At 39.2% G+C, this 13299-nt stretch overlaps 1 protein-coding gene across 5 annotated transcripts in view; it reads left to right on the forward strand.

Annotated features, from left to right (window-relative positions):
* MPHOSPH9 (M-phase phosphoprotein 9) overlaps positions 1–13299 on the forward strand; it is a 52321-nt gene that overhangs the window by 13144 nt on the left and 25878 nt on the right. For 4 of the 5 annotated variants that reach the window (XM_055550440.1, XM_055550442.1, XM_055550444.1 and 1 more), the window contains exons 6-11: positions 737–860; positions 4436–4526; positions 6167–6273; positions 9525–9650; positions 9814–10274; positions 10577–10732. In XM_055550440.1, coding sequence (XP_055406415.1) covers positions 737–860; positions 4436–4526; positions 6167–6273; positions 9525–9650; positions 9814–10274; positions 10577–10732 — 1065 coding nt within the window. The remainder of the gene's footprint in view (positions 1–736; positions 861–4435; positions 4527–6166; positions 6274–9524; positions 9651–9813; positions 10275–10576; positions 10733–13299) is intronic. The other variant, XM_055550441.1, reaches the window with a different exon arrangement.

Here is a 13299-nt window from a genome sequence, read left to right on the forward strand (position 1 = left end):
TGTGGAAAATTGAAAGTAACAAAACACGCTATATGTTAATGACATGTGACTGCCTTCCCATTGATAATAAGACTACAAAAACTCTTAGGGTGGGAGGCTTGCCAGAAAAATACCTTTTGTATTTTGTAGTCACTATTGACTTGCTGAAAATTAGAGTATAGGACTGAATCAACTGGAATTTTGTCACACACGTTCATATAATTTAAAACCAAATATTATATACAAGCATGCTCAATTTTATGTTTGTTATATATTAGAAGAGATTTTGTAAGTTAAATGACATTTTAATTCATCCAGGGGACTTTTAAGTAAAAGAAACTTTGGCTGAATTTGTAAGGCAAATAATCACTTAAAATTATGTTCAGTTTTATGTCTCTGAAGTATGTCATCTAATGTAAGGTATTTAACTATAGCAACTCATATCTTGGGTACCCATAAGTCCATCTAAATAAGTATGTTTTCACTATGGAGATATACTTGTAGGTGCCACTATGGTGGTTTTTGTTCTGTCTCATGGCTACAGACTGCACGTACTGTTAATCACTGCTAGTCAGTCCTTTTCTTCATTTTGCCTTTAATAATAAGATATCGTGAAAAGAAATTCACGCAACTCAATAAAAATCTATCGCCTCTCTGCTATTAGAAAGGCAATTCGAAGTATAGTCTCTATCAGTGTTTAGTTTTATTTGAAGACAGCATTTAAAGAGAGGTATTTTGTTTTTTTCTTTTTAAATAGTAAATTGATAACATCATGGGCTCAAAGGTTGAAGCAGAACCAACCAAAGAGAGCACATAAAGAAGAGGGCTACTCAAAATCTATGCAAGGAGATGAGCAAACCAAGAAATCACCAATTGAGAAAGTAGGTGATAAGTCACTTGACTCTGGTGTGCTTTAGCTGCAGATAATCAGGATAATTATATTGTGTTTACCACCTGTTCATTAACATAAATTTTTTTTTTTTGCCTTTTCTTTTGTATTGTTAATTTGTTCCTTATCTTTTATGGTGTCTCTAAGAATGGGAAACAGTAGTCCAAGTAGTGGTTCTTTAATAGGCCAGAAACCAAAGCTAGTGAGGAATGAAAGTACTAGAAAAAAAAATGAAACATTTATTTTGTAAATGTCCTAATTCCCTTTGTACTGCAAATCTTTACAATTAGCCTGAGAGTAATCTATTTATTTTTGAAAAACCCTCAAGTAATTTTTATTACTATTAAGTTGTAATAAGTAGTAATATATGTGTGAATGCTTTAGATGCTTCTATAAGAACAGTTGAAGCTTAGACAACTTGAATTTATTATCCAAATTGCAAGAGATTAAATGTGGCTCATTTGCTCATACAGCAGCTGCTTTTGTTAAAGAGTTAAGGATACTGAGTAAGTTTTAAATATCTTTAAAGCCCCTTTGGCCTAAATTGTCATTGAATAACATTATTTAATATAATACCTTGAAATCACAAAGTCAAGTCTCTTTACAAACTTGATTCCTTTAGAAACAGGTCACATCTTGATTATTCTGAACAGTCTTTCTATCATCCTTTGAAAAAGATCTATTAAAGAATAGAAATCATAAGAACACAGTCCCTCAGCCTTCATAAGGCACTATTTACTTCTCTTTTGGTAAATTTTCTTTCTTCAATCCATGATAACTTAGGCTTCTTAATATCAGGTGTTGAACTTAATCAGATTTGTGTTGAGGAGGGAAATGAAAGTGAAGAAGCTACATGAACCATCAAGCCTCTGGGCCTGGTGCTGTATTGGTAGCTCTGTTCTTTTGAACCCGCACAGTATATCCTTGTTTGGTGTAATGGCATAAAAGCATTTGGAGACTGGACTGAAAGTTGCTTTTTTCATTGGAATAGGTTGGCAGAAAAGGAAAATGTTTTCATACATACTAGTTTCTTTTTTTTGTTTCAACATTAACTGAAACTCAGTGGAGACTTTTTCACTTCTGATAAACTATGTATTTGTGGTGTGTATCTCAGTGGATTCACTGTCTTTTGCAACTGTGGATCAGTATTTGTTCAATGTAGCCCTGTGGTTCCCAGAATTTGCTGCAGTTAGAGTCATTAGGAGCTTCGGAAATCTGGGACTCCCTTGGTGGTCCAGTAGCTAAGACTCTGCACTCCCAATGTAGGGGGCCTGGGTTCGATCTCTGATTGGGAAACTAGGTTCCATATGCTGCAACTAAGATCTGGCGCAGCCAAATAAAAAAATTAAAAAAAATCTACTTACACCTGGCCACCAGCCCCAGATGGTCTGCCCTCATTGGTGTGGTTGTGACCTGTTACCAGGTGGTTTAGAAGCTCCTCCGGTGAGTCTTCTGGGCTGTAAAGCTTGAAACCAGTAATCTGGCCAAGTTTTCTTCCTCCATTCAGTGGAGAATCTGATGAGGAGTGGAAGGATCAGCTGAAGGTACTGTCTGAGAGATGCTGTTTGGGGTTAGGTCTTCCTAGTAGTCTGTTCTGCCTCTGGGGATCTCAATAGGGCAGAGGGTAAAGCTGTGACGAGGGCATGATGCTCTTTAAACTTTTCCTTTTCTTTGATCATCTCCTAAACAAGTGTTATTTTCCTATTTTTTTAAAGGTGAATTTGATATTTTTGATATTAAATCATTAGGGGAAATCAAGTTTCTTTAGTATGTCTGTTTTAAACAGCTTTCAGGTAACGGGGGTTGGTGAAACAAAGACACCACACCTGAATCGTACTTTTTACTTGCCTAATTCTCAATTTCTGTGGATTCACAAAAGTTGGAACTTTCCTCTTTATTTCATACTTTCTCATGTCTCTCATTTTTTTTTTCTTTTCATTTTCAGCCTAAATCTGGAGAATCTTTATGATCAGAATTCTCTTGGGATCCAATTTTCTTCTAATATAATATAGTTTATTTGGGGGTCTAGCTATTCTGAAGCACATCTTGAAATTGGATAGTGTTGAGCGCAGGGATTTTCTAAAGCTCCAGCCAGTCTTTGTTTCCTTGGTCCTTTGGGACAGACTGGCTGTTACCACTTTCCCAGCTGTGGCCTCCGTGTGGTTTTTCAGGTGCTTTAGACAGTTACTGATGAAGGTCCCGTGCTAGGCTGAGGCTGGTTTCTTGGGAAGGGCTTTCCTTGCACCATACGTTCCTTTCTCTTTAAAAATGGGCTGTTTTCTTCAGCCAATGCCTTATGGGCTGGAAGAGCAGCAGACGATTATGTGAGGTAAGCCCCCTCCGGCCAACGCAGTGTGCGTTGGCTTATCACTTTAGGATTTGTGTCTCAGAACCGGTGCAAAACAAAATATTTCACTGGGAATTTTTCACTTAGTCTTCTGCAGTCAGCTCTTTTCTGGTCAGTTAAGTTCAGATATGCAACAGAAATTCAAACAGATAGGAGTTGTAGAAGAGACATTTGATGAAAAAGAGGTTAAAAGTGGTGCCTTAGAAAGCTGTGCGTGCATACTCAGGCGTGTCCGACTCTTTGTGACCCTATGGACTGTAACCCACCAGGCTCCTCTGTCCGTGGGATTCTCTAGGCAAGAATACTGGAGTGGGTTGCCATGCCCTCCTCCAGGGGATCTTCCCAATCCAGGGATCGAACCGGTGTCTCTTATGTCTCCTGCATTGACAAGTGGATTATTTACCATTGGCTTCACCTGGGAATCTGAGGCGGCTAGAAAAAGAAGGCTGAGGGGAGATCCCCTTCTTGGTAGGGAGAACGTCAGCAGCTTTAGCATGCTTTTACTTTGGCAGTGGGTCCACGGGTGCTTCTAAGCAAATAGAGCCATGTACTTATAAACAGGAATTGAAAGTTTGGAGGTGGAACTGATAAAAATTCTGATGAAAATAATCTTTTCACATATCTGTTTGGAAACACAGATTTCTTGTGACAATGCCAGAGATATTGTAAGGAAATTTTAACTTGGAGTTTTTAATTAGAATTGAGGATAAGTAAGCATTTTTAACCTTTTCTGGTAACCAATTATTTGTATATAAGATATAGTCTACTGTTTAGAGTTCATGTTATTTTTATGCAGTTTTCAGAGTTGATTTATTGCAGTCTTACTGATAAAAATGAACTATTACGGCTTTTACATTAATTTTTGTACTAAATGACTGTAATTCTAGGCACTTGAAATTTCTTTTGGAAATCGATGGCAAATTAGGAATTCGTTTTCATTCTGAACTCTTTTTAACACCTGCTTCCGGTTTCTTCTTCCAGCTCCACAGAGAATCAAAATAAACATTTGTAAATTACACAGGAATAGAAAATCCTTCACTGTTAATTCCTATCATTTTGCAATTATTGGAACCATGGGGAAAGCCAGGCTGACTTTCTCTGTGAAGCTCTGAAAGTTTCTCTGTGCCTGGGTTTGACACCTGGCTCATATTCCTTGGGTCAGCAGTTTGTGCCTAGCAATTTTAAACTGTCAACTGATGGCTTTCTTTCTTGATTTGTAGTCTGATTTCACTGCTGATACACATTGTAGAGCTTTTTACTTCAACAAACCAGATGAGGGTCCAAAATCTTGGATGTCTGATTCAGGAACAGGTATGATACTTGTTTTGTTTTCTGGCCTTACCCCTTGGCATGAGGGATCTTTGTTCCCCAATCAGGGATAGAACCTGTGCCCCCTGCAGTGGAAGCATGGAGTCCTAACCACTGAACCACATGGGAAGTCCCAATATTTACATTTTTAAGGAGTTTTTTCAAAATAGTAATGTGTGCATTTCTCCTAGGGTGATAATCGTGTACTGTATACTAAAGGGGTTTCTAAGATGTATTGTGTGTTGTCTTATGTCTCTGCATCTGTAACTTCCTCACTTGCCTTAATTTGTGCTACAAGTTTTGAAAAGATAGAAGTGTTTTTTTTTTTTTACAGTTATTTCAAATGGCTACAAAAATCATCTCAGAGTTTTCTCAGATATCCAAAGTGAATTAAGAAATTCAACTCCCCTGTGAGCCATTCTGTATTCTCCATGGTGAACGTATTTTAGTCTTAATGGCTTTACACACTAACTCCTTTTTCCACCATCCCACATCCGATTCAGGATGAATCAGCTTTGCCTGTGAAAGTTGCCAGACGCTAGCAACAGCCACCACCTCCCTGCTCTCATCCTTCGCAGAGCCTCATCACTTGCCCTATGGGCTCCCATGAGCCTCCTGACCAGCCTCCCTGCTTTCACCTTGCACCTTGCATCTGTTTTCAACACTGTAGCCAGTGGGATCCTTTGTAAGGACCGATCCGATCACGTGACTCCTCTGCATAAACCCTGCAGTGGGACTGCTATGTGCAGAGTAAGAGCCCAGAGTTTGTCCTTATTCCCACAGGCCTACAGACATCTAGCCCTGCTGTTGGACCTGAGTGTCTCCTAGTCTCCCCTTTTCTCTGATTTAGCAGGGAGGCTTTTTACTCAAATATATCAGATGAATTCTCGTTTTAGGGCTTTTGTTCAGCTGCTTCCTGTACGTGGATGTTCTCCTCACTCCTTTTGGGGGGAACCTCCTCATACATGGCTAACACGGCCAACCTCAACCATCCTATTCAGTAAGAGCACCTGTCCTCCCTTCCACACACACTGCATCCTCCCTTACGCCCAATTTTTAAATTTTACCAGAGGAGAGTGCTCGCCACCTTCTGACATACTGTATATACACTGTAGTCTTTTTGCCTCCTCCCTGCAGCTAGCATAGTAAATGCTCAATAAGCATTTGAATCGTTAAGTTGTTTACATTGCTCCTGTATAAGTCTGTACTTTGCGTAAAGAAATTGTTGTCTTTTTAAAAAATATTTTAGGGACTTCCCTGGCCATCCAGCAGTTCAGACTTCACCTTCCAACACGGGGTGCAGGTTCGATCCCTGGTCAGGGAGCTAATCACACATGCCTCAGGTCCAAAAAACCAAAACATAAACAATATTATAAGCAATAAAGATGTTTAAAATGGTCCACATAAAAAAAAGTCTTAAATATTTATAGTTCAGTTTAAAATATTTTAATCGTTAAGTTAGGACTCCTACATGGCAAGACATTTAAGTGAATTTTTTTTTTCCCTTCTAAATTCAATTTTCTGTATCCAGGTAGCCAAAACCTCCCATATTTAATTTTCTTTAGGTAGAAATAAGTTCTTCTAGAAAACACTATTATTCTTTTTCCTCACCTTTATCTATTCTGTGTATTTTTTCACATTAGGACTGACTTACTGGAAACTGGAGGAAAAGGACATGTATCACTCTTTGCCTGAGACTTTAGAGAAGACATTTGCACCAGCCTCCTCCACGGATATATCACCAAGCCAGGTAACTTAATAACACATGACACACATGTATATTTGTGTTACACAATTGTATACTGTTTCATTTATAAATTTTGTATTTTTAAATTTCTGATATACAGAAAAAAGGCATGGGCCTTAAATCATACCCGCCTGCTTTCAAATTTGGTCTCTATCATTCATTGCTTGTGTGATCTTAGGAAAATTACTTAAAAATGAAATTAAAAATGCCCAGTGTCATATGAAATTAAATGACATGGTTCTGTCCACTATTTTCAATGTAGTAAGTACACAGATAAACTTTTCCCGTTTCCAGACCTGGTTTTGATTTTCTACTCTGGTATAACCTCCCACTGATCCATTTTGTCATAATTAAGTTACTGTATTGATTTTCTTTGAGCAAGAAATGTAAATATTTTATTGACTTCAGAGCCAAGAAATAAAAATATCCAGTATGTGTATATCGATGTATATCGATATATATCTCTTTCTCTTCTGTGCTTAGATCAGGGGATGAGAAAATAGGTTGGAGGAAAGGAGAGATACGATTAAAGTAACCAGGAGAGCTGTAAACACAATGACAGGCGTAGATGGACTGGACAACATGGGACAAGCAGATCTGTGGACGTCTGAGTCCCAGAGAAGGTGGAGACCAGCACTCTATCCTTCAGGAAAGAAGTGAAAGAGACAGATAAACACACAGAAGGAAGGGCTGGGGAAGTGAGATTGAGGGGTCTGGGAGACTCAATGGGCTTTTCAGTTATAGGCTCACTGTGTGTGTTTTCTTGATCTGCAACATCTGTAAATGAACACTCTGTTTTGTTGACTCAAATATTAAGTACCCATCAGTTTTAAGCCTTCCTGCTTCCTATTCTACCAAGAAAAAAAAAATGCATCAATTAGACTGATGCAATTCTTTCTTATCACTTAGAATTTATGTTTTATAGACTTAAACATATTTTTATCATCTATTTCTCATATATACTTAATGAAAAATATAAGTGAAGTAAATTGGTTGAAACGTCTTTACCTTCAGGGGCTTAACTCTTCACACTCTTCTCTTACGTCAGTGCTGGTTTCTGTGTTTTCCATACTCCATTTCCCTTGGGCCACCAAGAGCATTGGTGACTTTACATTTCTTTAAAAGAGAATGAAAAGCCTTGGTGCTGAGTTTCTACCTGGCTTAGTAGTTATGTAGGACTGACCTGTATTTCACCCTCAGATGAGGAATGTTGCTTAAGCAGCTGATTCACTGTCCCTTATATATTGGTTCTCAGGGATTCCAGCACAGGTTCAAATCACTAGGATTTTCTTCCAAGCTGCTGACACCTGTTTGGCCAATTTTGGTGGCTTTTTTATTTGCATATAAGCAGCCAGTGACAATTGTGTCACAGCTACTACTTGACCAAAGGCATTTGTAGGATATTGTTAATTATAAGAGGCATTCTCTGTTCAGAGATGTTAAAATATGACAAGAGAAATCGTAAAGGTAGTGAAAAGGGAGTTCCCTGGTGGTCCAGTGGTTGGGACTCCATGCTCTTACTCCTGAGGACCTTGGTTCAATCCCTGGTTGGGGAACTAAGATCCAACAAGCCTTGTGGCATGGCAAAAAAAGAAGCAGTTCCTCGTATAGGGCTGTGTGTGCTCAGTCGTGTCTGACTTTTTGTGACCCCATGGACTGTAGCCTGCCAGGCTCCCCTGTCCATGGGACTTTACAGGTGAGAATACTGAAGTGGGTTGCCCTTTCCTTCTCGAGGGGATCTTGCCAACCCAGGGATCGAACCCATGTCTCCTGCATCAACAGGCAGATTCTTTACCACTGAGCCACCAGGGAAGCCCCAGTATAGGGCTACTTTCTCAGTGTTTCTCTAATATGCTGTTTTTGATCCATTCATTCATTTACCCATCTCTCTGTCCATCCATCCCTTCACCCATTCCAAGGTGAAAAAAGTCACTTTGTATTACTATGAGCCCTAAATAGAATAGTTGTAACTCTTCACCCAGGCCCCCGGAGTAGTTTTCTCAGGCTATAGCCAGAGCGGAAGAACTGCTGCTCAGCGTGGGCTTCAGCACTTGAAAAGGCTTCTGAGTTGTAGGTATATAAAAGTAAAATTTCAAAGTGGGGTTATAGAAATCGTTAATTTTAAAAGTTTACATTTAACAAATTAATGCCTTTAGTGGACACGCACAAAGTATAATTGTCTTTTTCACAAGCTAGTTAAGGGTTTATTAAAAAATATTAGTTCGTGGTGCTCGGCAGTCTTTGTGGTATCTGGAAATGGGACAGTTTAAAAGCTTAAAGCTGTATGACGACTGTGTTCTTTCAGTGCTTTCAATGTATCGCTCACTGAATCTGTAATATCATTTGAGAGAATGTCCACAGTTTAAATTTGAGGCCCAGAGTTAAATGGTACCCTGTCATGACCTACAGAAAGTCCCGTCTTGAGATAAGTTAGGCCCGGTGTGTTACTATTTGGAGCTGAGGCCTCTTTGTAATACTTCCAGTATAGCAAAGCCCTGATTTCAGTTGTGGAAGTTAGGATTGTATCTTCTTATTTTTATAACTAATTTAAAGGGGGTCTTATTTTCATTGGGTAACTTCTTTCTTAACACTTCTTGTTGTCTGTGGTGTGCTGTGCTTAGTCACTCAGTCATGTCTGACTCTTTGCGACCTCATGGACTGTAACCCGCCACGCTCCTCTGTCCATGGAGATTCTCCAGGCAAGACTCCTGGAGTGGGTTGCCATGCCCTCCTCCAGGGGATCTTCCCAACCCAGGGATCAAACGCAGGTTTCCCACATTGCAGGCAGATTCTTTACCATCTGAGGCACCAGGGACTGCCAGCTCTTAAACATGAATGTATCTACAGAGCGAGGCAACTCCACTCTTGACACTCTTGACTTGTTCCTTCAAGTCACAGGAAATAAATCTGGCTGGAAGTTTTCTTGTCCCGCTTCATTCACTCATTATGAAGTCTTTTCTTTAGAACTTGGTTCTTATTTTAAGTAAGGAGATTACCACGGATTTTATTCTTTGAAAGTGTTCTTAGGGTTTTAAATATCTTAGGTTAAAATTATCCCATTAATATTTATAAGTAACAGGTAATGGGGAATGACTTCTAAACTCTTATTATAAATCTGATGGTCTAGCATCTTGGTTTATTTTAAAATTTTCAAAAAACCTTTTTATGGTGCTGATCTTGATATCAGGAAAGTAAACTTTTTTCATCATTGATTCATTGATAATATTTGAATAATTTTGTTTCGTATCTTTAAGTCTAATACTAGTAATGAGATGAAGCCACCATCACTGAAGGATATTTATCATAAAAAACAAAGGGAAAACAAGCAGTTACCTGAGAGGAATCTCACTTCTGCTTCCAACCCAAATCATCCGCCAGAGGTAAAGTTGTCAGCACTGCTGGGTGAAAATAAAAGATGCTTCATGACTTTAACTCGCATCTTGAGCTTCTTTTCCCTAGGAGATCTAAAGCCTACTCACTTAAACAAACAAACAAACCTGCGCGGAGAGAGAGAAAGCTCACTGTTCTTTGTCTTATTTCTAGGTACTGACTCTGGACCCAACCTTACACATGAAGCCAAATCAGCAGATTTCAGGGATTCAACCACATAGCTTTTTGAATGCTCTTGATGACAGAATATCCTTTTCACCGGACTCTGTTCTAGATCCTAGTCTCTCTAGTCACTCTGACATAGACTTGTTTTCACAAGCAAGTCATATCACTTCTCAGTTATCTGGTTTCCCAAAATATCCTACAGATGCAAAAGTTTTGCCAGTGGACTCTTGGAAAAATCAGGCATTCCGAAATGAGAGTAGAACCAGTTCCACGTTTCCTTCAGTATATACCGTTGGTAGTAACGACATCTCAGTCAGCACTGTAGATGAAGAAAACCCTGTCCTGGGACTGCCTGTCTCAGTCAGTCAGTCCCAGCTTCCAGGTACAGCCAATGGTGTCCCAGAATGCATTTCACTGACTTCCCTGGAGGATCCTGTGGTATTGTCTAAGTATGTACATCTGCGAATGGCTTGTAATGTTAATAGATATTCTCTAATGTCTGCTTAAATGATGAAAATTGTTTTTATTGAACTTCAGTAATACATAAAAATTAAAATAAGGTAGACTGTCTAAAAAATCTTTTTTTGCTTTATTATTAATAGCTGTCAACTTGTAGATTAATCTCATACTTTCTATAGGTGTATAAAGGGAAAAGGCTGTACTTTTGATTATGAGAATGATTGTGTTCTTGTTTTTTCCTACTGAGAGAGTGAGGAGATGCTTTCTAAATATTTTTTCTTCTCACCAACAGGATTAGACAGAACCTGAAGGAAAAGCATGCGCGACACATAGCAGACCTTCGAGCTTACTATGAATCAGAAATAAATAGTTTGAAACAGAAACTGGAGGAAAAAGAAATTTCTGCAGCTGAAGACTGGAAGAAAACCAATCAAATTCTTGCTGACAGGTAAAACTTGTAATTTAACTGTAAAGTTAGTGTTTCTCCAATTTGGATATATTGTTTTACCCAAAGCATAATATATTGTGATGATAAAACATTTTGAAAGCACATAATTTCCATTTGAAATTTTTCAGAGAAACATGTTTGCCTAAGTAATTATTTTTAAAGATTTGAGCCATCCTCTTACAAAATACTGAAAATTGATGAGGACATTTGTTTCATATGGGCAAAGTACTGAGACAGTTGAGCAGATTTTGTATATGTAAAGGAATGTCATTTTGTCCTGTATACTTATTTCCTAATAAGTCTGTGGCTGATGTCCTTTTTTCTGACCCAGATATGCATAGCTTTAACCTAGCCACTCATGCACCTGTGGAAATAATTATCTCATTTAAAAAAACCATAGGCACACAGGAGCATGGTCTTATATTAAGAACAGCTTTCCGCTTAGTTTAGAGATACTAGTATTAATAACAGCATACCTTGCAACATACTTTACAAATGAAATTAAACAGATTGGAAACTGAAGGGTGGCTTCCCTGGTGACTCAGTGGTAAAGAACCCACCTGCCAGTGCAGGGTACGATCCCTGATCCAGGAAGACCCCACATGCTGAGGAGCAACTAAGCCATAAGCTCTTGTGACACAACTATTGATCCTGTGCTCTGGAGCCGGGAGCCACAACTACTGAAGCCGTTGTGCCTAGAGCCCCGAGGGTAGCCCCTGCTTGGCAGAACTAGAGGAAAACCCACACAGCAACAAAGACCCAGCACAGCCAAAAACAAATACATAAAATTATTTTTTAAAAAAGAAAGAAAACTGATAGGGTCTAGATGACAGTAAATAATCCTTCTTTAGGGCAAAGAAGACAAAGCTCCTTGAGAATAATTATGAGGGAGCTGAAATCTTCTGGTCCAGTTAACAGTCTCACTTGCAGAATTCGAGTAAAACGAGCTTTTATACCAGTGTGTGGTTGCTGTGGTAGTTAACATGCTGTCTTAATCCATCCTGGTCATTTCTATTGCTTCTATTTTGCTGTTGGTGGTGGGGGTGGGGTCCAGTGGCAGACAGAAGTAGTTTGAAAAGACCAATGGGAAAAAAAAAACAAACTAGTTTTAGGTTTTCTAGGATGAAAAGAAAAGAGTAGATAGCAGGCTAGGGAAGCTGGTTCTTGTCTGTGTGTGTGTGTGGTTTTTAGGAAGGCACAGATGACCACAGGTACTTCCGGTTGGAAATCAGAAGCCTGACAGAAGCGACCAGTAGGCCTTATTAGGTCAAAGAAAAGGTGCCAAAGAAGGCACAAAGTAAAGGGGAACTAGTTAAAATATTGTTATGTCTGGAACCCCTCAGAGTCATGAGAGGATGGAGGAGCAGCCTGGAAGTCAGTGTCTTACATAAATGAAAGTGTTAATAACAACAGCAGTCTAGGCACTGGAGTCAATGTGCCTGTAACATGCAAATGAAGAGCAATGCATTTTTGCCTCTTCCACTGCCCCCAAAGGATTTGGTTTGGCCTGAGGTTATTTAGAGAGAAATCTTTTACCTAAGACAAAAACTAATAATTACGTTGGCAGTATACGTAGCAGTTTTTTTCAGACTTTAAAATTGCGAATTGGGAGCTCCAGTTGGGGCCATTAACACTTGTCACACAGTTGTAACTTAGGGGGTGAGCTCTTTGGCATATTAGAATTAGTGTGGTAATTAAAACAGAAAAATAACAGCACACCTACAGTTGACTATTCAGTGAATGTATTATTATTTGCCTGTTTCATCAACAGTTTTATCAGTATTTCATTTCCGCAAGGCTTTGATGCTTTTGTTGTTCAGTTGCTCAGTTGTGTCGACTCTTTGGGACCCCATGGACTGCAGCACGCCAGGCTTCCCTGTCCTTCACTATCTCCTGCAGTTGGCTCAGACTCATGTCCACTGAGTCAGTGATGCCATCCAACCATCTCATCCTCTGTCATCCCCTTCTCCTCCTGCCTCAGTCTTTCCCTGCATCAGTGTCTTTTCCAGTGAGTCAGCTCTTTATATCAGGTGGCCAAAGTATTGGAGTTTCAGCTTCAGCATCAGTCCTTCCAATGAATATTCAGGATTTATTTCCTTTAGGATTGACTGGTTTGATCTCCTTGCTGTCTTATCCAACACCACAGTTCAAAACCATCAATTCTTGGCCCTCAGCCTTCCTAATGGTCCAGCTCTTACATCCATACATGACTACTGGAAAAACCACAGCTTTGACTAGATGGACCTTTGTTGGCAAAGTAATGTCTTTGCTTTTTAATAGGTTTTCTAGGTTTGTCATAGCTTTTCTTCCAAGGAGCACGCATCTTTTTACTTCATGCCTGCAGTCACCACCTGCAGTGATTTTGGAGCCCAAGAAGATAAAGTCTATCACTGTTTCCATTGTTTCCCCATCTATTTGCCATGAAGTGATGGGACTGGATGCCATGATCTTAGTTTTTTGAATGTTAAGTTTTAAGCCAGCTTTTTCACTCTCTTCTTTCACCTTCATCAAGAGGCTCTTTAGCTCATCTTCGCTTTCTGTCATTTAGGGTGGTGTCATCTGCATAT

Source organism: Bubalus kerabau, chromosome 16 (assembly GCF_029407905.1).
Source record: "Bubalus kerabau isolate K-KA32 ecotype Philippines breed swamp buffalo chromosome 16, PCC_UOA_SB_1v2, whole genome shotgun sequence".
Taxonomy (NCBI): domain Eukaryota; kingdom Metazoa; phylum Chordata; class Mammalia; order Artiodactyla; family Bovidae; genus Bubalus; species Bubalus kerabau.